The 25,959-nt window shown below is 40.4% G+C and overlaps 3 protein-coding genes across 4 annotated transcripts in view; 1 reads left to right on the forward strand and 2 right to left on the reverse strand.

Moving 5' to 3' along the window:
- Positions 1-15,154, forward strand: part of NCOR1 (nuclear receptor corepressor 1) — a 195,160-nt gene extending 180,006 nt beyond the window's left edge. Inside the window, exons 42-45 of the mRNA XM_011975291.1 lie at positions 4,632-4,685; positions 5,472-5,693; positions 10,232-10,411; positions 12,789-15,154. Coding sequence (XP_011830681.1) covers positions 4,632-4,685; positions 5,472-5,693; positions 10,232-10,411; positions 12,789-12,976 — 644 coding nt within the window. The 3' untranslated portion in view covers positions 12,977-15,154. The remainder of the gene's footprint in view (positions 1-4,631; positions 4,686-5,471; positions 5,694-10,231; positions 10,412-12,788) is intronic.
- Positions 589-4,113, reverse strand: LOC105536019 (60S acidic ribosomal protein P1-like). Its single transcript, XM_011975288.1, has 3 exons — positions 3,942-4,113; positions 859-976; positions 589-784 (listed from the first exon to the last, which is right to left on the reverse strand). The coding sequence occupies exons 1-3, from the start codon at positions 4,111-4,113 to the stop codon at positions 589-591; spliced, it is 486 nt and encodes a 161-aa protein (XP_011830678.1).
- Positions 15,155-16,473: 1,319 nt separating the features above from the next.
- Positions 16,474-25,959, reverse strand: part of TTC19 (tetratricopeptide repeat domain 19) — a 41,399-nt gene continuing 31,913 nt past the window's right edge. For both annotated transcript variants that reach the window (XM_011975241.1, XM_011975242.1), the window contains 3 exons: positions 20,039-20,193; positions 18,542-18,704; positions 16,474-17,867 (listed from right to left, as the gene is read on the reverse strand). In XM_011975241.1, coding sequence (XP_011830631.1) covers positions 17,734-17,867; positions 18,542-18,704; positions 20,039-20,193 — 452 coding nt within the window. In that variant the 3' untranslated portion in view covers positions 16,474-17,733. The remainder of the gene's footprint in view (positions 17,868-18,541; positions 18,705-20,038; positions 20,194-25,959) is intronic.

Genomic DNA, 25,959 nt, shown 5'->3' on the forward strand with positions numbered 1-25,959 from the left:
GTCTCTGTCTCAAAAAAAATAATAAAATAAATAAAATAAAATATAAAATCAGTAATAATGGTAGCAAAAGGTTATCTAGCATGTACTATGTGGTAGGCTCTATTCTAAGCACGTGTAGATATAATCTCATTTATTCCTCACAACAACCCTACATATTACACGTTACAATTATCTCCATTTTGTAGATGAGGAAACATACTCAAGTTTAAGAGTTGGAACAGGTTACATATCTAGTAAGTAATGAGGCTGCTGTTCAAACCCAGGCATTCCAACTCCAGAGTCCATGTTGCTAATGATGGACCAGCTGGCTTCAACAGTTCCATACTCATAGCATCTTAGGCAGATTGTTGGTAAATACCCTGGCTAATGCTCTGTGGCAGAACCTTTCCTCTGGGTTGATATGCAAGTATTAATCAGAACCTCCTCGTGCTCTCTCAGCACTCTCTCAGCACACTCAGTACTATCCCCCGGTCTTATCAGTCTTTTCCTCAGTCCCTGTGATAGAAAGACTTTGGGTATACCATAGTCTGGTTTATTCTTTCTTTTTTTTCTTAAGTTCAGCTTTGTATTGAACACATTATAAGAGATTTAGTCAAAACGACTAAAGCCCGTGTCATCACACTCCTCAGATTCTTCCTTCTTTGCTTCCACTTTCTTCTCCTTAGCTGGAGCAGCAGTAGTGGAGTGGGCAGGATCTCCTGCTGGTGTAGCACCAGCTGCTGGAGCAGGTCCACCAGCCCCTACATTGCAAATGAGGCTCCCAGTGTTGACATTGGCCAGGGCCATTGCAAACAAGCTAGACCAAAAAGGTTCAACATTTACACCAGTTGCTTAATGAGGGCATTGGTCTTATCCTCTGTGATGGTCACCTCATTGCCATGCAGAGTGAGGGCTGAGGAGATGCAGGCAAGCTCGGAGACAGAGGCCAGGGCGCAGGCGAGTGTGGGGCTGGCACTACCGGATGTGGTGCTAGTCGCTGGATCAAGTGAGGGCCTTACCCCAACGTGGCCTTAGCTTCCTTGGAAGGACTGAGCACTGTGGCAGCAGCTGAGGAAAGGGTGATCTGCTTTATTTCTGTGATCTACCATCTACTAGTCTCCTGACCCTGTCAAAAGAAAGGAAAGTGGGGGGCCTTGCACTGTGATATGTGTTTAGATCTGTGCCACTCTGTTTCTGAACTTGTCCTCGCTCTGAATTACTAGATTCTCTGTTTAGGTGGCAACAAAATAATCTAAAAGACAAATATTTTAGAATGCTGATGAGAACTGTTATCAGGTTTACAGATACCCTTTCTTTTCTTTTCTTTTCTTTTCTTTTTTTTTTTTGAGATGGAGTTTTACTCCGTGGCCCAGGCTGGAGTGCAGTGGCGCAGTCTTGGCTCACTGCAACCTCTGCCTCCCGGGTTCATGTGATTCTCCCGCACCAGCCTCCCAAGTAGCTGGTATTACAGGCACCCATCACCAAGTCTGGCTAATTTTGTATTTTTAGTAGAGACGGGGTTTCTCCATGTTGGCCAGGCTGGTCTCGAACTCCCAACCTCAGGTGATCCGCCCACCTCAGCCTCCCAAAGTGCTGGGATTACAGGCATGAGCCACCGTGTCTGGCCACCTTTCTTTTAAAAAATATTGTTATTACTATTTTCTGTCTCCAGTCTTCAACAGTTTAATGTATTATTTACAGCTCCTCAAGTGTCACCAACAAAAATATACTCTCATTTTCAAATTCTTTCGGCACTCATAGATGAATCTGTGTGAGCATGGAGAGCTAGAGATCTCAGTGCAGCCGGGAACTGAGATGCAAATCATTTCACCTTTGTGTGGTTTGCTCTCATCCGCTAGTCTATCTTACCCTTAAAGTGGGAAACTCTTGACAGGGAAATGCCATGTTTGACATGAAGAAGCCTACTTTATAGTTTTTCCTCTCTTGCCTAATGTTTTGAGTAGTGTACTATGTTGGGTGTTTTAGTATGCCAGATGGTCTCTACTCCCTGAAGCTGTATGATGAAACAAGTACCTAACTTTAACAGGAGATAATTAATGTCTTAAGGGAAGTACTAACAGAATTGCTTTAGAGTCCGGGATTTTTTTTTTATTGCAAGAACTATTTTTCATGGTGGAAAGGAGAATTTATATTAAAGAACCAGTGGGCTCCTGGGCCCACCATGGCACATTTAGCCTTCACTGAGAAGCAGAACGAAATGAAAGCCATCAGCGGCTAACACAGCTTCACTTCAGCTCATTGTATCCGAATCCAGTGTTCCCAAGGACATCAATGACTTTATTGTTTTGAAAACTGTAATGCTTTAAAACTTACTTTATTGGATTCTCTTTGCAGCTTTTGACACAGTGAACCACTTTCCTTCCCTGAAATGCTTTCTTTTGGCTTTCTGATGCCATGTTCTCCTGTTTCTTCTCTACTTCTCTGGCCACTTGTCTCTCCTTAGAAGCTCAGTCTTGCTTTGCCTGGCCCTTGACTGTTAGTTTTCCCCAGGGCTCACTTCTTAGCCCCTTTCTCCTCATGCCTTATAATCTGAGTCATCTCATCTACTCGGGATTTGAATGGTCACCTGTATGCTGAAAACTCCCAAATTTGTATCTGTAGTCCAGCTTTTCCTACTAAGCTCTACTTACATATCTTTGCAGACCTCATTACTTCTTGACTAACTTACTGGCTCCTTAAGTATCTAAACTTGAATTCATATTCTACCTCCCCACACAAAAAGTTCCTCCTGCTTCCCTACCACAGTTACCTTTACCCTGGCTGTCACTATCCTGGTCTCTCTGCCTCCTGATGGGAGTTACCTCTTCCTGTCAAGTTGGCCTCCACAGTGGCTTTCACTTGCCTGCCTTCCCTTCGCTAAGTTCTGAGCAGTTACCACATTCTTGCTCAACAGTAGGTACCAGTCACCTGGACTGCTTATTAAATAGTTGAACTATGCGGCCCCAGGAATGTAGACAATTTGCTAAGCTACCCAGGTGATTCTAATTTGGCCTCAGCAAGTACCACACTGCACTGTAAGCTCCATAAGCAAAGGAGGGGGTATCCTGCAAATGTAGTATCTAAGGATTATCATTGGTTAACTTATAGGAAATTGTCTTCATCTGACCATTTTTGATCAATAAGAAGGTAATCTTACGATTCAGCCAAATAACTGCTCAATTAAATATCTATCGAATGATTGAATGACTCCTATTCCACACACTTCATGATAACATGGCTCTGCTATTTCAGGCTCAAATTATTTACCTAGTCACCTGGCCCATAAGAAGACTATCATCCATGGCCATTGTTTTCTAGTTCTTCTGAAGACTTTTCTCCTCTGTCAGTTTAAAGCCTCCCTAATCAAGTTTGTTTCTAGGCACTTGCACTCTTCCCTCTTCTCTAATGTGCTCACCCCTTGGGTGAGAGTCCATCGTTCTGTGGTTTCATTAGAAATTTCATTGTGGTGGGGCACGGTAGCTCACGCCTGTAATCCCAGCACTTTGGGAGGCTGAGGTGGGCGGATCACCTGAGGTCAGGAATTCGAGACCAGCCTGGCCAAAATGGTGAAACTCCGTCTCTACTAAAAATACAAAAATTAGCTGGGTGTGGTGGTGGAGGCCTGTAATCCCAGCTGCTCAGGAGGCTGAGGCAGGAGAATTGCTTGAACCCAGGAGGCAGAGGTTGCAGTGAGCCTAGATCACGCCATTGCACTCCAGCCTGGGTGACAATGAAACACCGTCTCAAAGGAAAAAAAAAAAGAAATTTCACATTCTTCGGGACACATCATTTGGCCACCCACTTGCTTTCTGCATTTTTTTTTTCTCTTTAAAATTCTTAGCATCAAGTTGGGAATGACGGAAACACCAATTTATGTCCCAAATTCTTCCCCTTTCTGGCACACTGCTTTATTATAGGCGGTTCCCAGGTCTTATGCTGTTAGCATTCAAACTTCAGATTACAAGTTGCACAGTCAGCAGGAATGAAAAGGATCAAGAGTCTTTTGTGTTTTCCAGCAAATATCCTGAGTTTCCAGTTAGCCATGCAGGGAAACACAGTCATTTTCATAGTATTCACTGTGGTGGCTTTCCTCTGGATCACATCCCAGGCTGCCTCAGACCTGTTGGTACTCATGGCGGTCATCCCAGAGTCCAAGGTTTCTTCTTCATCAGAAAGCCTTGGTTCCTGTTCTGAGAACAGCATTTTCCTATTTGTTTTTCTCCAGCAGTGCAAAGTTCCTTAACTTTTCTGGGTTACATTGCTCCTTCATTTACCTTTTTGGGAGAGTCTCACTGTGTTGCCCAGGCTGGCGTCAAATTCCTGAGCTCAAGCAATCCTACCGCCTCAGCCTCCTGAGTAGCTGGGGGACTAGAAGTGCACCACTGCACACAGGTTATTGCTCTTCTTTTGATGTTCTTACCTTACCTATTTCCTGATTTCCTTTTAAAAAACAGCCTGGGCAACAGAGTGAGACCCTGTCTCACAAAAAAAAAAAAAGTTCTTCCATTTTATCTTCACTTAATGGGTGAAAAATAAAGGTTGAGGTCATGGAAAATAAAAAGATTAATTTTATTATAGGAATTTTTTGAGACTTTAGTTTGGTGTATATGATTATCACATCTTAATTAACTCAAATGTTTGCTTAAATATAGCAGCTGCTCAGCCAGGAACTGAGATCTTTAATCTGCCAGCAGTTACTACATCAGGTAAGACTGAAAAGACATTATTTACCAGTACAAAATTGGCACAGCAGTAGTCAGTCCAACAAATATGTACTGAGTACCAACTGTATACCAGGGGAGTGACTGCTCTAATATGAAAAAATGAATAAATAATTTAGTGAAGGAAGGTTTACCCAGTAGCACACAAAGGAACTGAGATCCAATAAATACCTATTGAAAAGATAAATGAACAAAAAGAATGGAAACTATTAAAGAACAAGGTTGAAACTAGGGAACTGGGAAAACTGTTGAGTAACTTTAATAAAAGTGTGAGTTTCACTTGGGAAACAAATTTCCTTAAGGAATTATTTGTGGATTAAGATGGTCTCTGGGCTGGGTGCAGTGGCTCACGCCTGTAATCCCAGCACTTTGGGAGGCCAAGGCAGGCGGATCACCTGAGGTTGGGAGTTCGAGACCAGCCTGACCAATATGGTGAAACCCCGTTTCCTAAAAATACAAAAAAGTAGCCCAGTGTGGTTGTGGGTACCTGTAGTCCCAGCTACTTGGGAGACTGAGGTGGGAGAATCCCTTGAACCTGGGAGGCGGATGTTGCAGTGAGCCAAGATCATACCACTGCACTTCAGCCTGGGTGCAACAGAGACTCTGTCTCCAAAAACAAAAAAAAAGGGGGTCTCTGTGTGGTGGGTCCTGGTGGTGTTCTAGGTCACTTGCCAAGTGCTATGTGTATTCAGTGGGCTGATGGGGCAGTGCATGTTTGTTTCCTGATTGGCCTTTCAGAAATAAGTAGAAATGTTTTTGATTCTTTTTCAGGCTCAGTTAGCTCTAGAGGCCATTCTTTTGCTGATCCTGCCAGCAATCTCGGGCTGGAAGACATTATCAGGAAGGCTCTCATGGGAAGCTTTGATGACAAAGTTGAGGATCATGGAGTTGTCATGTCCCAGCCTATGGGAGTAGTGCCTGGTACTGCCAACACCTCAGTTGTGACTAGTGGTGAGACACGGAGAGAGGAAGGGGACCCATCACCTCATTCAGGTACAGCTTTCATTTTAGTGCTTTTCTGCTGCTTTTCCCCAAAAAAGCCAGTTTATTTCCCAAGCTCCGATGCATCACTAAGACATTTATGTCTTTATGTGCTCAGAGTTACCTCTTAGGGTTTCAGTTACTTAAAAAAGGTTTTTTAAAATCTACCCAGACATTATAGTAACATGAAATGGAAGAAAACTTTTACCCTAAGTGTCACCCTGGGATGTCCATTTTTTGTTTGTTTGCATCTAGTCCTCATCTATACATACTACATTGTAATTATAACACAAATATGTTTTTGAATAAAAGTGATTTAACTGTAAACATTAGGTTTAATATAAAAGAATCATAAGCCGGCCGGGCACAGTCGCTCACGCCTGTAATCCCAGCACTTTGGGAGGCCGAGGCGGACGGATCATGAGGTCAAGAGATCGAGACCATCCTGGCCAACATGGTGAAACCCTATCTCTACAAAAAATACAAAAATTAGCTGGGCATGGTGGCAGGTACTCAGGAGGCTGAGGCAGGAGAATCGCTTGAACCCGAGAGGTGGAGGTTGCAGTAAGCCGAGATCACGCCACTGCACTGCAGCCTGGCAACAGAGTGAAACTCTGTCTCAAAATACATACATACATACGCGCGCGCACACACACACACACACACACACAGTAAAATTAAAATAAAATAAATCATAAGCCATAGAAAAGAGTAGGAAAAAAGGTGTAATCATAGCACTTTGGGAGGCTAAGTTGGGTGGATCACTTGAGCTTAGGAGTTTGAAACCAGCCTGGGCAACATGGTGAAAACCCCGTCTCTACAAAAATTACAAAAATTAGCTGGGTGTGGTGGCTCACGCCTGTAGTCCCAGCTACTTGTGGGGGCCGAGGTAGGAAGATCACTTGAGTCCAGGAGGCAGAGGTTGCAGTGAGCTGCGATTGTGCCACTGCACTCCAGCCCAGGTGACAAAGTGAGACCCTGTCTCAAAAAAGAAAAAAAAAAAAAGAGGAGGAAAAAAGGGAAGAAAAAGAAACAGTTCTTCAGAGCACATCATCCAGAATGCTAATGCTTCTATCTGGTAAGCATTGTTTCAGACATGTCTCTGGATAGCCAGATAAGAGTTGCTAGAATGAGATTTTATACATTCTGTTAAAAACAAGCACACAAAAAACCCATAATAATCCTAAGCTTTAATCTTATAACCTTTTCCTTAATATTTTGAGAACTAATATCTCTTGTGCTTTTAAAAATTATCTGAAGTTCAGCAGTATTTCTGTTTTAGCTTAGATTTATTTTCCTGTTATCATCAAGCAAAAGATCTATCTCACTATGGTTAAGAAAAATATTAAAGAGATTAGAGATCTTTTTAAAAAAAAAACAAACTATACATGTTAACTTTTAAGACCATATCAGTGTACTTCCTCCTGTGAAAAATGAGCATCATCTTCTTCTTTCTGTTCTTACCTTCCAAGTTTTATTGGCTTTAAGTGAGTATGTTTTAAGGTTATAAGACTGGTGACATAGGCAATTACAACTGTACTGGTTGTATAGGAATTTGGGGCAGTGTGAAATTGTTTTGCTGTGGCTGAGGAAAAAGTTTGATGGTGACCTGGGCTCTGATCTCTTCTGAGCTCTTTTTGATATTTTCTTTTAGAGCACAGTCAGAGGTGTCTCACTTCTGTGAACTTCTGCTGAGTTAATCAGCTACACAGTGTGGAAAATCCAAAAGGGCTATCAAAACTTGCTGAGCCTCTGCTCAAGTCCTGTAGTAGCATGAAGAACCTTTGTTCTGCAGTTTTTCCTTTACGTATTTCTTTGTGTGGTGTATTAACTCCAATTGGGAAGGGGGGTTGGTCATTAGTGAAGTATGATTTTTGCCACCCTGCCTTCTTTCTTTAGCAGTGTCTGTACTCTGAGGCCAGTAAAGAAGCCTTGATGTTCCAGAAATTTCAGTTCCTTAATTACCACATTTTAATGGCAGGAGGATGACCCTTGTGTTTTGTTTTGATTGTTACAAGTGAAATTCTGGCTTTCTTCTAAATACAAGCATACCTTGTTTTATTGTGCTTTGATTTTTTTTTTTTTTTTTAACTGAAGGTTTGTGGCAACCCTGCGTCAAGCAAGTCTATCAGCACTATTTTTTTAATAGCATGTGCTCTCCTTTGTGTCTCTGTGTCATATTTTGGTAATTCTCACAATATTTCAGACCTGTTCATGATTATTATCTGTGTGATGGTGATCAGTGATCTTTGATATTACTATCGTAACTTTTGGGGCACCATGAGCAGCGCCCATATAAGATGGCAAACCACCCATAAAGGTGGTGTGTGTCCTGACTCCTCCACTGACTGGTTGTTCCCTGTCTCTCTCCTTTTCTGGCTTCCTTATTCCCTGACACACAACAATATTCAAATTTGGCCAGTTAATAACCCTACAATGGCTTCTAAGTGTTCAGGTGAAAAGAAGAATCACAAGTCTGTCACTTGAAATGAAAAGTTAGAAATGATTAAGCTTAGTGAGAAAGGCATGTTGAAAGCCAAGACAGGCTGAGAGCTAGACCTCATGCGCCAAACAATTAGCCAAATTGTGAATGCAAAGGAAAAGTTTTTGAAGGAAATGGAAAGTGCTATTCCAGTGAACACACAAATGGTAATGAAGCAAAACAGTGTTTCGTGAAACACAGAAAGTTTTAGTGGTCTGGATAGAAAACCAAACCAGCCACAGCATTCCCTTAAGCCAAAACCTAATCCTAATCCAAGCCCTAACTCTTCAATTCTCTGAAGGCTCAGAGAGGTGAGGAAGCCACAGACGAGAAGGCTGAAGCTAGCAGAGGCCGGTTCAGAGGCTGAAGAAGCCGTCTCCATAACATAAAAGCGCAAGGTGAGGGAGGGAGAAAGTGCTAATGAAGATGTTGCAGCAAATTACTCAGAAGACCTAGCTAAGATCATTGATAAAGGTGACTACATTAAACAACAGATCCTCCATGTAAACAAAACAGCCTTCTACTGGAAGAGTCCAAAACGTCAAAATACAGGCTGACTCTTGTTAGGGGCTAATGCAGGTGGTGACTTGAAGTTGAAGCCAGTGCTCCTTTACCGTTCTGAAAATCCTAGGGCACTTAAGAATTATGCTCGGTCTCCTCACCTGTGCTCTAGAAACGGAACAAAGCCTAGATGACAGCATGTGTTTACAGAATGGCTTGCTGAATATTTTAAGCCCACTGTTCAGACCTACTGCTTAGGAAAAAAAAATGATTTTCAATACTGCTCATTAACAATCCACTTAGTCACCCAAGAGCTCTGATGGAAAGGTTCAAGGAGATGAATGTTGTTTTTACGCCTAACACAACATCCATTCTGCAGCCCATGGATCAAAGAGTAATTTCTACTTTCAAGTCTTATTATTTAAGAAATACATTTCATAAGGCAATAGCTGCCACAGTGATTCCTCTGATGGATCTGAGCAAAGCAAACTGAAAACCTTCTGAAAAGGATTCACCATTTTAGATGCTATTAAAGACATTTGTAATTCATGGGAGGAGTTAAGAGTATCAATATTAACAGGAATTTGGAAAAAGATGATTCCAACTCCCATGGATAACTTGGGAGGGTGTCAGTGGAGGGAGTCACCTGCAGGTGTAGTAGAAATAGCAAGAGAGGCTGGGTATGATGGCTCATGCCTGTACTCCCAGCACTTTGGGGTGGCTGAGGCAGTAGAATCACTTGAACTCAGGAGTTTGAGACCAACCTGGGCAACATAGTGAGACCCCATCTCTGCAAAAATTTTAAACAGTAGCTGGGTGTGGTGGTATGCACCTGCAGTCCCAGCTACTTCTGTCTGAGGTGGGAGGATTGCTTGAGCCCAAGAAGTTGAGGCTTTAGTGAGCTGGTAAGCCGTGATTGCACCACTGCAGTGCAGCATGGGCAGCCGAGGTGAGACCCTGCCTTAAAAAAGAAAAAAGAAAAAAAAGAAATAACAAGAGAACTAGAACTAGTAGTGGAGCCTGAAGATGTAACTGAATTGCTGCAATCTCATCATCAAACTTGAAATGGATGAGTTGCTTTTTAGGGATAAGCAAAGAAAGTGGTTTCTTGAGATTGAATCTTCCTCTGAAGATGCTGTGAACATTGTTGAAATGACAACAAAGGATTTAGAATACTACATTACATAAACCAGTTAATAAAGCAGGGTTTGAGGGATCGACTCCAATTTTGAAAGTTCTACTGTGGCTAAAATGCAATCATTGCATGTTACAAATAAATATTTCATGAAAGGAAAATAAATTGCCACAGCCACCCCAGCCTTCGGCAGCCACCATGCAGGTTTAGTCAGCAGCCATCAACATGGAGGCAAGACCATCCACCAGCAAAATAATTGTGACTTACTGAACCCTCAGTATCTCTGAGGTATGCCTGCAGTGTTTTATTTCACTGAGTACCAGGATCTGGATTCTCTGTGTTCCCATTATGCTTTTTTCATTTAGCACTATATAATCATTAGCATTTTGAGAACTTAATATATTAATACTTTAACTTGAATTTCACTTTTAGGAGGAGTTTGCAAACCAAAGCTGATCAGCAAGTCAAACAGCAGGAAATCTAAATCTCCTATCCCTGGGCAAGGCTACTTAGGAACCGAACGGCCCTCTTCAGTCTCCTCTGTACATTCAGAAGGGGATTACCATAGGCAGACGCCAGGGTGGGCCTGGGAAGACAGGCCCTCTTCAACAGGTAAGAAGCCTGCTTTAACTTAGAAAATGAGCAAAGCAGTAATATCAATGTCTTGGTTATTAGTTCTTCAAAATTCAGCAACTCTTCTAATTTGGAAACCTATATTCCCATTTCTGTATCATTAGTAGGTTCCACTTCCCAGAATAGAAATATTTTTTTGAGGGGTCTTGCTCTGTCGCCCAGGCTGGAATGCAATGGTATGATCATGGCTCACTGCAGCCTCGACCTCTGAGGCTCAGGTGATCCTCTAGCTGGGACTAGAGGTGTGCACAACCATACCTGGCTAATTTTTCCTTTTTTTAACATTTTTTGTAGGGACAAGGTCTCACTGTGTTGCCCAGGTTGGTCTCGAACTCCTGAACTCATTCCTCCTGCTTTGGCCTCCCAAAGCATATTACAGGCATCAACCAATGCACACGCCCAGAATATGCACATATAACCTGAAACATTTTTAGAATGCAAAGCCTGATTACCATAAACAAAGGAAGAGCTATGAAAAAATAATCTCAACCATTCTCCTCACTTCTGTATTACACTGGTAATGAACATTTGCAAAGCAAATAAGGTGGTTTTAGTTACTTTGAGAACTGTACCTGAATGCACCCATGCCACTTCTAAGAGAACTTAACTTTCTCTAAGATACCAATATGAAGGGAAATACTAAGAAATCAAAATTAGAAATGAGAAGACTAGTTTAAAAAGCCATCATCTGGCCAGGCGCGGTGGCTCACGCCTGTCATCCCAGCATTTTGGAAGGCTGAGGCGGGCGGATCACTTGAGGGCAGGAGTTTGAGACCAGCCTGGCCAACATGGTGAAACGCCGTCTCTACTAAAAATACAAAAATAAGCCGGGTGCAGTGGCACGTGTCTGTAATCTCAGGTACTCAGGTGCCTGAGGTGGGAGAATCGCTTGAACCTGGGAGGTGGAGACTGCAGTGAGCTGAGCTTGCGCCGCTGCACTCCATCCTGGGCAACAAAATGAGACTCCATCTTAACAAAAACAAAAAAAGCCGTCATGTCTCTGTACATTCACTACATTTACACAAACTGATGAAAAACAATACTCCAGGACACTCATTATTTCCTATTTTGTGCCTATTTGTAAACTTAAAAAAAGTATATAATAACTATGATCATGGTAGCTTTAAAAAGCAACAGACTTTTAAAATAAAACTGGGATATTATGAATTTTAGAGTCTCAGAGAATTATAAGCCATCTTTTCCTTAGGATTAAATACAAATATGTCACTGAAAAAAATCTGAAATGTGCCCTTCCCCTTAAGATAGATATAAATTATATCAGCCTTTTGCATTATAAAACTCATGCCACATGACATGCAAAGTGGTTGTGTTTGAGTTTGAAAGCTTACAGCCTAGACCAGTGGTTGCGGCTTCTCAAATCTCTCTTAGGGAAGAATTAATTAGACCATACATGAGATTTATTATTTGATGAAATGGTTATGTTTTATGTTTTTTGTTTTTTTTTGAGACGGAGTTTCACTCTTGTTGCCCAGGCTGGAGTGCAATGGTGCTATCTTGGCTCACTGCAACCTCCACCTCCTGGGTTCAAGCGATTCTCCTGCCTCACCCTCCCAACTAGCTGGCATTACAGGCATGCGCCATCACGCCCGGCTAATTTTCTAAGACGGGGTTTCTCCATGTTGGTCAGGCTAGTCTCGAACTCCCGACCTCAGGTGATCCACCCGCCTCGGCCTCCCAGAGTGCTAGGATTACAGGCGTGAGCCACTGCACCTGGCCTGTTTTTGCGTTTTCTTAAGCTGTAGGAGGCTTTCTGGGGACAATTAAACATCTAGAAACTGATGATAGGTAGCAGTGTTCATTAATTACCTCATTTCTCAATCTTGTATACTTTAAAATCTGCCCAGTGAGATTCAGCAGATGACATGCATCCTGCTGCCCCTCAGTCTGCAGATGTTCCTGGGTACTTGTCTGTTGTTGTCTGAGAACTGTACTCTTGGATTTCTCTTGAAGAGTTAAGAAAGCTCTTGGTATAACCTGACTCTGTTTCAATTAGAGCTTAATACTCAATAGTTCAACTTGGATTCTCCATGGAAACACCTGATAGTTACAGACTTAACTAAAAATCTAGTCTGGGCTTTCTCTTCTGGGCTCAACAGCCCTCAGTCAGATGCTACTCATGTTACTCTTCTTTTTTGGATCCACACTGACTGCTACATATCATTGGCTAGGATTTAAGTGGTGAGACTTTGGCTCTTCCGTGTTGTATTCATTTTGCTTTCATGGTGTCACATGACCATTTTAGAACAGTCCTATTCTACTCCATCCTACAAAAGTTGGATTGGATGAAGTAGCAGTTATGCTCATGACAATGAAAACCTAATTTTTCTTTTGTCAGGCTCAACTCAGTTTCCTTATAACCCTCTGACTATGCGGATGCTCAGCAGTACTCCACCAACACCGATTGCATGTGCTCCCTCTGCTGTGAACCAAGCAGCTCCTCACCAACAGAACAGGATCTGGGAGCGAGAGCCTGCCCCACTGCTCTCAGCACAGTACGAGACCCTATCGGATAGTGATGACTGAACTGCACAAAGTGAGGGGAACAGGGTGCAGGAGAGGGATCTCTAGTTTTTGGTGGTTTAATTTTTAGTAGCAGGTCAAAAACCTGCCCTCCTATGACTTATTCCCTGAGACTTTTCAGGAGAGCCAGCCCACAGATGATGAAGAAATGATGGAAATTCATTTGGAGAGTCAAATGGGAAAAAACCATACAAAAAACTGCCTTTGATACAGGCAATTCAGTGGACTATAATAATAGTGGAGGGTTGAGATGTAGAGTTTTTAAAAAGTGGACAGTTCCTGTTCTTACATCTGTTTGTAAAGAAAACCATAATGTCTTTAAATCACTCTTCTGTAAATAGATGACCTTTTTGCAGTGTATATCCCCTTGCTGTAGTATCTGGTGTACTTATGTTCAAATCAGCGCATCAACTTTGGGGGTGATTTTTAAAAATCTTTTTGTCTATCTTTTTAACCCTAGCCTTCTAAACCACCTCATACAGCCCAGTTACATAATGTTGGCTGTCACGGGCATTGTACTTTTATCTGATTTTGTTTCCTCTAAATTCAGCTTTCCAGTGATGTTTAAAATCTTGTGGAAATGTTTAGATTTTTAACACAGACCCTGTCATAAAATCTGTACGTTAGGGTCAAAAGGTAGAAGTAACAAATTCTGCCATATTGTAAATTTCCAGTGCAGGCTTTAATTTTTTTTTTTTTTTTTTCATTAGTAGCACTGAAAAAATATTACTGCATGGGTATGTTCTAGTTCAGTTTATAAAGTTTTAAAGGCTTATTTGAGGCATACCTCACTGTTATGCACACTGGTAATTTAACCATGCCCCTAAGTATTCCTTTTCTCCTGCATTTGATGCAGCCCAACAAAGCTTTTGTTTTGAAATAAATTTGACTACCCTGTCCATAGCTACAGTAGATTATTTGTGGTTTAAGGCTCCTGGTGTCTCAGGTTCCAAAGGAAAAGCTTACATATTTTTCCCTTAGTTTGATATATATGACTGGTTGGGTTAAAAGATAATGATCTGTGTAGTATTTAGACGTGCTTTGTGCTGTATCCTGAAAAACTCATGGTGAACACAGTCCTTTTCCCTATCACTATGGACCAGCACTTACTCTCACTTTGCTTCCTTGGGATAAGAGTTTACTGTTAAATGTTTTCATTTCACAGATTCTCAAGGTGCAAATAATTTAAAAGACTGAATTCTAAACTAATTATGGTACTAGAGGGCCAGTTGTATCTTTCATTAAGAATTGCTTGCTGAATTTTAAAGTTTTTTTTCATACAATTTATCATAGCATTTAATTATCTTTCCATAACATATAGATACTAAGTTTTGGGAGAATGCCACTGGTAACTGGAAAGGGGAGAAATAGATCTCTCGAGATGATAAAAATTAGTACTTTACAGACTTTCAAGTAGACCTAAACTTTTAAACAAAAGTACTCAAGGCTTTTAAGGAAGCAGCTCTGTGATTAGCTACTGACCAAGACCCTCCTATCACTAGTGTCTAATCCCTATGTTACAGATGAAGACACAGGTTTAGTACTTTGCCCATACAGTTAAATGAGTGACAGAGATAGGCCATAAGCCCACATTTGTCTCCAGTCAAAGCTTTCACACTCCTGTATACCTGAGGTCCCCAACACAAACTTGAGATCAGGCTTAGTGGTCAGCGTTCCTAGTACTTGGAAAGTTGGTATATTTACAATAGATATATGTAAATACATAAAAATTTCAAAATGAATGAAAAACAGTGACTAAATGTTCCACTTCACAGTTTTCTGCTGAATTTTTCTTTCCAGGTACTGGTAATATTTTAGAATTTGTTAATAATTTATATTGCCAACCTACCATAAAAGAGATTATGATGGTATTTTTCTATGACCCTGAGGGTCTTAAGCTATTCTGAGTCAGAATACAGTTGACCCTTGAACAACACGGGTTTGAACTGTGTGGGTGCACTTATACACGGATTTTCTTCCACCTCTGCCACCCAAGATAGCAAGACCAACCCCTCCTCATCCTCAGCCTACTCAACATGAAGATGACGAGGATGAAGACCTTCATGATGATCCACTTCCACTTAATGAATAGTAAATATATTTTCTCTTCCTTATAATCTTAATAACATTTTCTCTTCTCTAGCTTACTTTATTGTAAGAATACAGTATATAATACATATACAAAATATGTGTCAATCGACTATGTTATCCGTAAGACTTCTGGTCAACAGTAGGCTATGAGTAGTTAAGTTTTGGAGGAGTCAAAGTTAGATGTGGATTTTTTACTACTTAGGAGGTCTATGCCCCTAACTCCTGCATTATTTGAAGGTCAACTGTATAGTTTCTGAGAACATGTCAGATCAGAGCCTAACTTGTTACTCTTGCAGTTCCACTTGAGGACCCGAAGGTGAGCTGCTGTGAACCACTCACTCCATCCTCATCATAATGAATGTGCGTATTACTTTATTTACCATCACCTGGAGAAGAAATCTCAGAATGAGAGTTAAAATCTAGTAACAGTTCTTGGTTCAAAATAAATGAAAGGACAGAATTCTCACATGGCTTACCTATGGAGGTTCACCTTATCATGATTTAAGTGGTAAGCACAGCACAGAGCAGCACTGACAACTTACTGAGGTTCACCGCAAACCAAGGCGTGATACTCTTTGTAGACTTAGATTTCACTGTTCTGACACTATATCCTTACACATGATTTTTTAGCACCCAGAACTAAATTAAGGTCTTCCTAATACTCTTCATAGAAGTATTCTGACAGCCAATTTTCCAGTGCATGTTTAGGATTGGAAATTGCATAATGCTTTAATTTTGGTACACTGAGTGATTCTATTTTAAAAATATCTATGCCCTGAAAACTCCAGTGACCACTGGACAGTTCAAAAAATTTAATTACATGATTTTAACCAATTCACTTTTGAATTTAGAACAATCAGTAAAGGAGATCAGTCCTCCTTTTGCTTCAGTACCTTATTTTACAACAGTGCAAATGAACTGTAATGAGAACACCCACATGAGGAGACTGTCCTGAAAACTCCTAGTGTTTCCAACAACCAGACCACTGAGTCACTGTGGATGATTTAAAATTAATAAATAAATAAAACTTGGAATGAAAAACCTTTTAGTAACCCCTGCAGTTGTGAAAAGGTAAAAACATTCTCAATGCAAAAAGGTGAGTGGTTGACATTAATTTTTTTAAGAAATCACCATATGTTAATACTGGTTTCTATTGAAACTCAGTCTGATTTATATTGTATCTTATCTCTCTGAGCTAGACTTGATAAATGGCATTAGCTGGATGGTAAATATTGAGATTAGAGAGAAAATAGGAAGAAATTTACATCTGCAACATACAAAACTCTAGTTTTAGTCTAATCCCTGAGGATTTGGACCTCAAGGTTTCCGGTGTTTTTATTCTTCAGGAAGTTTTTTTTTTTTTTTTTTTTTTTGTGAGAAATGCAAAGATTACTGGGATACATACAATCTTGTTGTATAGTCTCATTTATTATGAAAAGATTCTTCCAGTATGTACATACGAACCAAAAATATCAGTTTATCAGTCCCACTCACATCCCACCCCCACAGGCATACCAACAGGGTCCTTCATGGTACCTAGAAAAACTGTCTTTTTCCTTAGGTAAATGGCTAAAAATGTACCATACAACTGCTGCGGTAAACGCATCCACCTATGTATCTTTACATACTTTGAGGCAGTGTGGCAAAGCTCTTCCAGCACAGCAGTCTATTCATTCAAAGTCATCTAACCAAATACCTTCTCCCACAGCTAAGAAAGAATCCCAGTGCTTCCCTAGTTTAGAGATGAAGATACTGAAATTGCAAAAGCAAAAAGGCTAGGACTAAGATCCAGGTCAGTAGTTCAACTATAGCAGCAGTACACATCAGAATTACGAAGAGTTTTAAAATATACCTGTAGGGGCCTATTCTGACTCAGAACAGCCTGGGCTGTGTGTCCTTAAAGAGTACTTGAGATGACTCAGTTGTGTGACGAAGGCTGCAAAGGAAGTAGAGCGTTCAGATAACGTAGACAAAAGGTTACATCATTCTTCCTAGCCCACCCCCACTTTTAGTTTTATATAACCAGATACATATGGTTCACTTTTATTTAAATTCAAATGGGTGCTATACTGTCATGTGCCTAATGCCCACTTTAAAACTTCATACTGGTTGCTGGTAGCAAACTAAGATATTTTCCTTTTTTATGCATTAAATTCCATACTGTGCTTCATGAAACAGATTATAAGAAGAACAATTCACCATAATCCCCCTTTGCCATGAAGAAGGTAATTCTGGTTAGTTTGCCAGGTATTGATAAAGTACGAGAACAGAGGGCAGCAAATCAGGAGACCAAAAACTTATAGTAGAAATGCCAGGCTGAATCACCACACCCACAGCCCACAGGAACGCCAGCCCATAATAATCTGTAGTTCTACTTAGACCAGCAGGGACAGCACCAAGTCACGTGTTACAACTGAAAGCATCACTTGACAGCAGTCCTGAAAGATCATAATCAGTTGGGAATGAAAGTTATTTTTCCTTTAAAATACAAAAATGGCAGTGTATACAACTCCCCCTTCACTAAGGCTAAATTGAGGAAACCTGAATATCAAAAACGACAGATTTAAGCCATTGATTTGGGTGCCACAGAGACAGGAATGACAGCTATTCTTCCGCATTGCTAGACATTATTCTCCCTACACAAAAATGGATTTAGAGCTTGACAGAATTTAAGTCAAAGGTCTACTTTTCTTTGACAGCTCAGCCAACTCTTCCCTGATGTGTTGTACAGAAATTTCATCTTTTTTCAGCTTTGCTTGCTTCAGTGCTTCCTGGTAGATCTCTTTTGCTTGTGTATATCGTTCTAAAATAACCCAGAGAGAAGGGACAGTAAGAAGAAAGTGTATGTTTCCCAGGTGATTCTGAAGAGACAGCACTAATGTGGATATAGGGCTAATTTACTGTGTGCTTATGAAGTGACAGGCTGGTGCTGCCTCATTTCATCCCCATCTGACAGGCTGGAACTCCACTGAATGCTGGGGGATTCTTTACAGTCCTTTCCAGTATATCTTGAGGCCTTTGATGAGCCAAAGATTTCATGAATGGTGGTATGTGTAATACACCTGTCATCCCAGGTTTCTGAAAATGATAGGTATAGTGTGCTGACACTAAGAAATGTCTGTCAAACTGATACTTCCTGTCATACAAGCTTCACCAGCACTCTGTGAGAAACACATTGTAACTGAACACATTTAGAAATCCGTAAAGCACTACTGACGTGTAAGGTACTATCATTGCAAGGTTTTCTCCAGCTTGATGGGGTTTGACAGGCTACTGCAGGTCTGCAGAGGTTATGTGAATTGAGCACAACAGTACTTCAACCTAATTAATACCTTCTTTCTCTGCCATTCAACCAGCCTTTTAATTTACATGTTTCTTTGTTGGCCCTTGCCCTCCCTACATACCATTTCACAAATTTATCAATCCAGTGACATCCCTCCCTTAAAGGAAGTCAGTTAAGTTTCCATTGCTACCTACCTCTGTGCATCAAAACTGCAGCTAGATTACTGAGTACCATGTGTAGCTCAGGATGATTTATCTGTCTTGCCAGATCTGATGCCCTTTGCATATAAATATAGGCTTCATCAAAGCGGCCCTGTGCATCCAGGGTAGTAGCCAGGTCACTCATCAGCACAATGGTCTATATGGAAAAGAAAAAAGTAGTTTCTTTAAAAACATGCCTGCACAGAACTTTAATGTGGAGTGCATCCAACTCTGAATACATAAGATTTCATCTTTCCTAGCATTCCACAAAAGATGAGGGATACCAGCCTTTAACAAATTTGTGGGCATTTGGTAATCACATTGTACAGTGGAGAATGTTAGTTCGACCTTCTGGGAAATACAAATCTGGAAATTAGGAAACAGTACATATTAATCCAACTAATTACCCAATTAGAAACACCAAATGAAAAAAACCAGCAAGATGCTATACATATGATCTCATTTAAGGCTGAGCAACTTTGAGAAGCCAGCCTCGTATGGTTTGATTGCCTCTAGAACCCCCCTGTATTATGTTGTTCCTGCTGATAACCCTGAGGCTCATCAAAAACAAGAAACATACCATCTATTTTAGGAAGATGCCCAGTAAGTTTTTTTTAATTTGGCTACTGTAACAGGTACACTTCCATACCTACTTCCCCACTGATGCCATGCTTTAAGCCCCCTGACCCTAGTACTTGGAGATCTGAATTCTGTGCTTGCTTGCTTATTATTCCTCACTCTATTAAGGGACTCTTCATAATAAGTCATAAATCCCTTTCATGGAGATAATTCATAGCTCAACCCCCCTTTTCTTCCAAAACATATTACTCACCCTGCCCATGTGCCCCAGCCTTGGGACACATTCAGTTAAAATAGTTATGTCTTATATTGGGGGTAGCGAGCATTCACAGACAAAGCAATGCACTCCTTACATCTAAGAATTTATTTGGATGGAGGGGAGACCCAAAGAGATGATTTCAATTCAATGTGTTTAGTGTTCTAACACAGAGCTTTACACGTTACACTTAAATTCTATAATATGCCAATGGTTTAAAAGTTTTTTTAATGTGGTCCCTTGTTCCTTCCCTCACCTCCTGCCATTTTAACCGTGGGGTAAGGGAGGCAAGGATATCTGTGTATTAAACTGTTCCCCATAAGCTTCTAATGGGGGTATCTACAGACCCCACTCAAATACTGTGCTGTGTCCATTGAAGCCTGACCAGTCTGCCTTGTAGAAAGGTTGCTCTGTTGTGCAAACCGTGGATCACGCGAAAAGTTCTGGGCAGACCTAGTAACTGATAACTAGTCCCAAATCCTTTCTGAAACAAGTAGTTGGGGTGAGGGTGCTGGTGGTAAGAAAATAAGTAGACTGGGGAGAAAGGAGGATCTAAGACCATCTGCTGACCCTGTTACCAATGAGTGTGACATTTCACACCCTTCAGTTTTGAAACCTTTGTTTTATATTCCCTCTTCTGTGTTTTCCTCCCTTACCTGTGGGTGTCTTTCTCCTTGTATTTCTTCAGAAATCTGCAGAGCTTTTTCATACATCCTTTGTGCCTGTGATGGCTGCTTGGAGAACAGAAGGTAGCGAGCACAGGCGTCTAAGCACATGCCCAAGAGGAGGTGGGTATTGGCTTTCTCTTCCACTAAGAAGAAAAGAGGAATCAGCAATCTACCCAAATCGTTGTTACCCAAATTGACCCACAAATATGTCAGCAGAATGGGACCCACATGTCACTTAGGGGACAAAGTAGGTGGATTAACATCCAGTTAAACGACCTATTCCAAACTAGCTGGAATCATGGAACTTCACCCCACATTTTAAGTAGATTAAGAGTCCACATATTAATTAAAATGTGGAATGTTATTTTTAGTTTGAAACAAATAATATTCAGCAGAAACAAATGAAGATGAAGAATGAGTTAACAACAAAAAGTCAAGGCCAATGAAAAATCTGTAAGGTATAAGAAAAACAATGCAAGAAGAAGACAGAGAACACTCAGAATCCTGAAGTGCAAAGTCACAAGCCGAATTTAAAGAGTTCAAGGTAAAAGCCAGGCGTAGTGGCTCACACCTGTAATCCCAGCACTCTGGGAGGCCAAGGTGGGTGGATCACAAGGTCAGGAGATGGAGACCATCCTGGCTAACATGGTAAAACCCCATCTCTACTAAAAATACAAAAAAAAAATTTAGCCGGGCGTGGTGGCAGGTGCCTGCAGTCCCAGCTACTCAGGAGGCTGAGGCAGGAAAATGGCGTGAACCCAGGAGGCAGAGCTTGCAGTGAGCCGAGATCACACCGCTGCACTCCAGCGTGGGTGACAAGAGCGAGACTCTGTCTCAAAAAAAAAAAAAAAAAAAAAAAAAATTCAAGGTAAAATTGAAACAAGCTAAGAAGAAGAATAAAGCTTACAATGACATAGCACCTCTCAACACATTCAAGAATTGACTATACGATGTCTGAAAAAGAACAAGTTTAAAATACCTAATGCCACATAAGAAGAATTGGAGACACAGATCATAACAGTAACCTATATCAACCTGGGTAAGACTTCTAAAAGATGATACAAATAACGCAGAAATGTTCATAAGCAAGATTATATGGAAATTCTGCAAACAACTCAGCAGGAGGTAAATGTTCACATAATAAAAGACTAGAAAAAGAGGTTACCTTAGATAATCTTAGGTAACAAATTAGTAGACACCCAACTGAGTATATTCAGTTGGGTTTATTTGCCAGCAAAGCTGTCGTTCATACCAAACCCTTTCCCTTCCATGTCTTCAGTTTTCAGAAATCTACAATTGGCATACAGAGTTTAAGGAAGACTATGTTACTAAAATGAGACTTTTCTAATACTTTCCCATTTAGAAAAAAAGTGCAGCTTCCTTCTATCGCTTACCTAATTTTACATAAATATGCTCTTTCAGGCTGGAGCAAATCTGATTTTCAATGTGAAAATAAACTATTAAAAGTGTTCTTGGAGTTATTTCTAAACAGAACACCAGAATCGTCTGAATCATCTATTTCGGAAAAATCGGATTCATCAAATGAATCTTCAACCAACCACTGTTCAAGAATGATGTTAACATCAAGCATAGGCATGCTGTGTTTTCTAGGATTTGACATTTTCAGCGATCAAGAATTACTTTATTTTGTAAATGGAAATACCACTACTAAAAACAGAATGCTATAAATAGAATGATATCTTGTTCCCAAAGTTGATATACTAGAGCAATGTGAAAATGATAAAAGCAAGATATTTTGTGGCAACAATTTAAAAAGATGTTCAGTGGTATAACTAAAGTACAAGAATAAAGTGACAAGCAATTCTAGCGGAAAATTGTTACCCTTGTTATCACTGAGTAGTGGAGTGGAAGCAAAAGCAGTAAAGCTTTTTAGAGAAAACAATGAGGTACAATTTAGCTATAATATTTTAAAAGTACATGCACATTCTGACTACAATAAAAATGGAAACACTTTTTTGAAAAGCAACCTTTTCTAAAAATAAATGTACTATTACTGAACTTTTAGAAAACATAAAACCTTTAGCAACTGCCAAGAGAAAATTTCAAAGTTCCCCCAGAGTTCCTTTGCTAGTAATTTACTTAAACACAGTTCTTCGAAACATTAAAATAAAAATTGCTAAAAATTAGACAAGAAAAAAATCAAGTACTTTAATAACAACTGAGAAATATATTGTAATCATTTATATAGAGCCCCCAAAGAATCATTTGAAACTGAGGCATATTTACTTCTTCAAACATAAATGATTCTCTTTCATAAATAACTTCTGATCACAGAAAAAGATACGCCACTATACTCAGTCCATGAGGTAAATAGGATTCACTATAGAATTTTTTACTCAAAATATTACCAAATGGAATAATAATCAGATGTATTAAGGAGATGACCAAACAGCATTTATTCCAGGAATAAAAGAATGGCTCAGTATATCAAACTAGGTTTATATAAATATAGACTAAAGGGAATTTGATAAAGTACTGGGGCAATTATATGCATTTATAACAATAGCAAAAGAGCATCTCTAATTTAGGGAAACTTGAGCATAGGCCTCTTAACTCTCCCCTACCCCCTCACCATCAACAGCAATATAGGAAAGTCTACAAGGGTCTTTGAAACTAGAGATATTTATGGACCAAATTCCAAGAATATCCTGAAATTTCTGCTAAACTAAATCACTTGTTAATCAACTGATTAGCACTTCCTAATTAGTGTTAATGGTTTTAGTAGAGGGAATAAAGGAGAATCTAACAACGCTATTGATGAAACTCATCTGCTTCAAACACCTAGAAATCTTAGATAAACTGTAACACACATCCTTTCCATGCAGAGCTGAGCTCCCAAGAGAAGGAAATCCCAAGTGCCAGAAATTAGGAGTAAGCTAAAACCCAAAGTGGAGAGTCTGTGAGTTGACACAGCAAAAGCCTGGTTTTTGTTGTAGCTTGAGCGTTTCTGTAATCCAGGAATTCAAGCTGTTGATGTGTACTAAACAGAACTAGATCCAAAGCCAATGCATAAAACCAGGATTACCATTAGGACCACAACCCCAGGAAAAGAATGTATGTGAAAAGAATTGCACCACTCCAACCTACACTTCCCCTAACCCCCTGACCACAGGCACAGGGAAACAACAAGGAGCTCTGAATGGCCAAGTCTGGAATCTAGATGAGAAAAATGACTACCCTGTAAATTTGATGTCTAAATTTGTAACATCCACTTCGGCCAGGAGCTGAGTGCCTGGAAGACACAAAACTATTCTGGAATCTCACTGTATAGCTAAAACCTTGCTGAAGATGAATGTATAATCCAAATAAATGAGAATCAGCAGACAGTAAGAAAGCAGGCCTCATCCCCCAAAATTTTATAAAATCAGACAACTCCAGTAGTTCTTACTTCCAGTAAGTCAAGCATACACCACCTGAGTCTTGTACCTGTAATTGCCCTTTGCCTGTAATTTTCTTCCCTCACAAATAGCCACTTGCCTATTCTCTCCCATTCACCAGGTTTCAACAAGGCCTTCCCTACCCCCTCTATAAGACAGCATACTTCCCCAATGTATTCCTGCTATACATATTCCTTCATAAGTATCTACATAGCACTCTGGACACACCAACTTACTGGATAGTGCTTACTATGCGTCTTTCCCCCACCAGAAACGTAGCTCCATGAGGCAGTGACTTTTTTGTTTTTTCTTTTTTGAGACGAAGTCTTACTCTGTCGCCCAGGCTGGAGTGCACTGGCACAATCTCAGCTCACTGCAACCTCCGCCTCCCGGGTTCAAGTGATTCTTCTGCCTCAGCCTCCCAAGTAGCTGGGACTACAGGTGCACCACCACGCCCAGCTAATTTTTTTTTTTTTTTTGTATTTGTAGTAGAGACGGGATTTCACAATATTGGCCAGGCTAGTCTTGAACTCTTGACCTCTTGATCCGCCTGTCTCAGCCACCCAAAGTGCTGGGATTACAGGCGTGAGCCACTGCACCCAGCCAACTTTGTTTTATTTATATCTGTATCTCAGAACCTAGCAGCATATCTAGCATGTAATGGGCATTCAGTATTTCTGACTGAATTGTTGAATGAATGAACAAATAGAAGGAATTACAAAAGGGCTAGGCATGGTGGCTCACACCCGCAAGCCTGTACTTTGGGAGGCCAAGGCAGGAGGACCACTTCAGCCCAGGAGGTCGAGACCAGCCTGGGCAACATAGCAAAACCTCATCTCTACCCTCCCCCACCCCCCCCAAAAATATATACACTCCCCAAAAAATACATATATATAAGTCAGACATGGTGGCACGTGCCTGTAGTCCTTATTCTTCTGGAGGCTGAGGTGGGAGGATCACTTGGTATCAGGAGTTTAAAGTTGCAGTGAGCTGTGATCATGTCACTGCACTCACTCCAGCCTGGCCAAAGGAAGACCTTGTCTCTTGTGGGGGAAAAAAAATAAGGTACTGAATTAAAATAGGGAAAAATTATAATGAAACTAAAAATTAGTTATAATTACAGATTTAAACATTAGCACCCCACGAATTTATGAAAACCCAATATAGAGATGTCATTACAAATCAAGATACAACAAGCACAAACTATGAAGATAAATATCAAGATTCAAATATCCAAAGTTTTAATCTATGTCAAATGCCCTAATGTGAAAAGACAAGCTACAAAGAGGTAAGTAACCTACAAAATTATAAAATAATTATAAAATAATTATAAAATATAAAATGATCGAATACATAAGGAACTCTTACAGATTAAGAAAAAGACAACCCCTCAAAAAAATAGGCAAAGGATATGAATAATTTTCAGAGCACATAATCTAATAGCCAATAAATACAGTAATCAGAAACATAGTGAAGCCACAATGAAATTCCTTTTCAAACCCTGCAGATTATCAAAAATATCTGATGATAACAAAGATATACAGAGAGCATCACGAACACTAATATATTGCTAGTCAAAATGTAAACTGGTAAAACCACTTTGATCAGCAATTTGGTTTTTGTTGTTTTTGAGACAGAGTCTTGCTCTGTTGCCCAGGCTGGAGTGCAGTGGCATGATCTCAGCTTATTACAACCTCTACCTTCCCGGGTTTAAGCGATTCTTGTACCTCAGCCTTCCAAGTAGTTGGGATTACAGGTGCCCACCACCACGCCTGGCTTTTTTTTTTTTTTTTTTAGTAGAGATGGAGTTTCACCTTATTGGCCAGGCTGGTCTCCAACTCCTGACCTCAAGTGATCTGCCCACCTCAGCATCCCAAAGTGCTGGGATTACAGGTGTGAGCCACTACACCCAGCCTGATAAGCAATTTGGTATCTGCACCCCGGCAACTCCACTTTTATGTACATATTCCAGGGACTATCTTGCAGGTGCGTACAAAGACGCAGGTCCAAGAATATTCAGTGAAGTATGACTTTTAATAGCAAAACATATAGAATGACCCAACAGGTCCATCAATAGAACTGTGGGGTATATTTCAGTGTTTTAGACATGAAGTCCTTGCCCACGCCTATGTCCTGAATGGTAGTGCCTAGGTTTTCTTCTAGGGTTTTTATGGTTTTAGGTCTAACATTTAAGTCTTTAATCCATCTTGAATTAATTTTTGTATAAGGTGTAAGGAAGGGATCCAGTTTCAGCTTTCTACATATGGCTAGCCAGTTTTCCAGCACCATTTATTAAATAGGGAATCCTTTCGCCATTTCTTGTTTTTGTCAGGTTTGTCAAAGATCAGATGGTTATAGATGTGTAGTATTATTTCTGAGGTTTCTGTTCTGTTCCATTGGTCTATATCTCTGTTTTTGTACCAGTACCATGCTGTTTTGGTTACTGTAGCCTTGTAGTACAGTTTGAAGTCAGGTAGCGTGATGCCTCCAGCTTTGTTCTTTTTGCTTAGG

Source organism: Mandrillus leucophaeus, unplaced genomic scaffold, assembly GCF_000951045.1.
Source record: "Mandrillus leucophaeus isolate KB7577 unplaced genomic scaffold, Mleu.le_1.0 Scaffold153, whole genome shotgun sequence".
Taxonomy (NCBI): Eukaryota; Metazoa; Chordata; class Mammalia; order Primates; family Cercopithecidae; genus Mandrillus; species Mandrillus leucophaeus.

What these genes read in the sequence shown, in the direction of transcription:
- LOC105536019 (XM_011975288.1), bottom strand. Translation starts at nt 4,113, where the DNA reads ATGAGTACCAACAGGTCTGAGGCAGCCTGGGATGTGATCCAGAGGAAA. An exon ending in TCCTGCTGACTGTGCAACTT is followed by an intron (nt 977 to 3,941) that starts GTAATCTGAAGT and finishes CACTTGATCCAG; the next exon opens with CGACTAGCACCACATCCGGT. An exon ending in GGCAATGAGGTGACCATCAC is followed by an intron (nt 785 to 858) that starts AGAGGATAAGAC and finishes CTTGTTTGCAAT; the next exon opens with GGCCCTGGCCAATGTCAACA.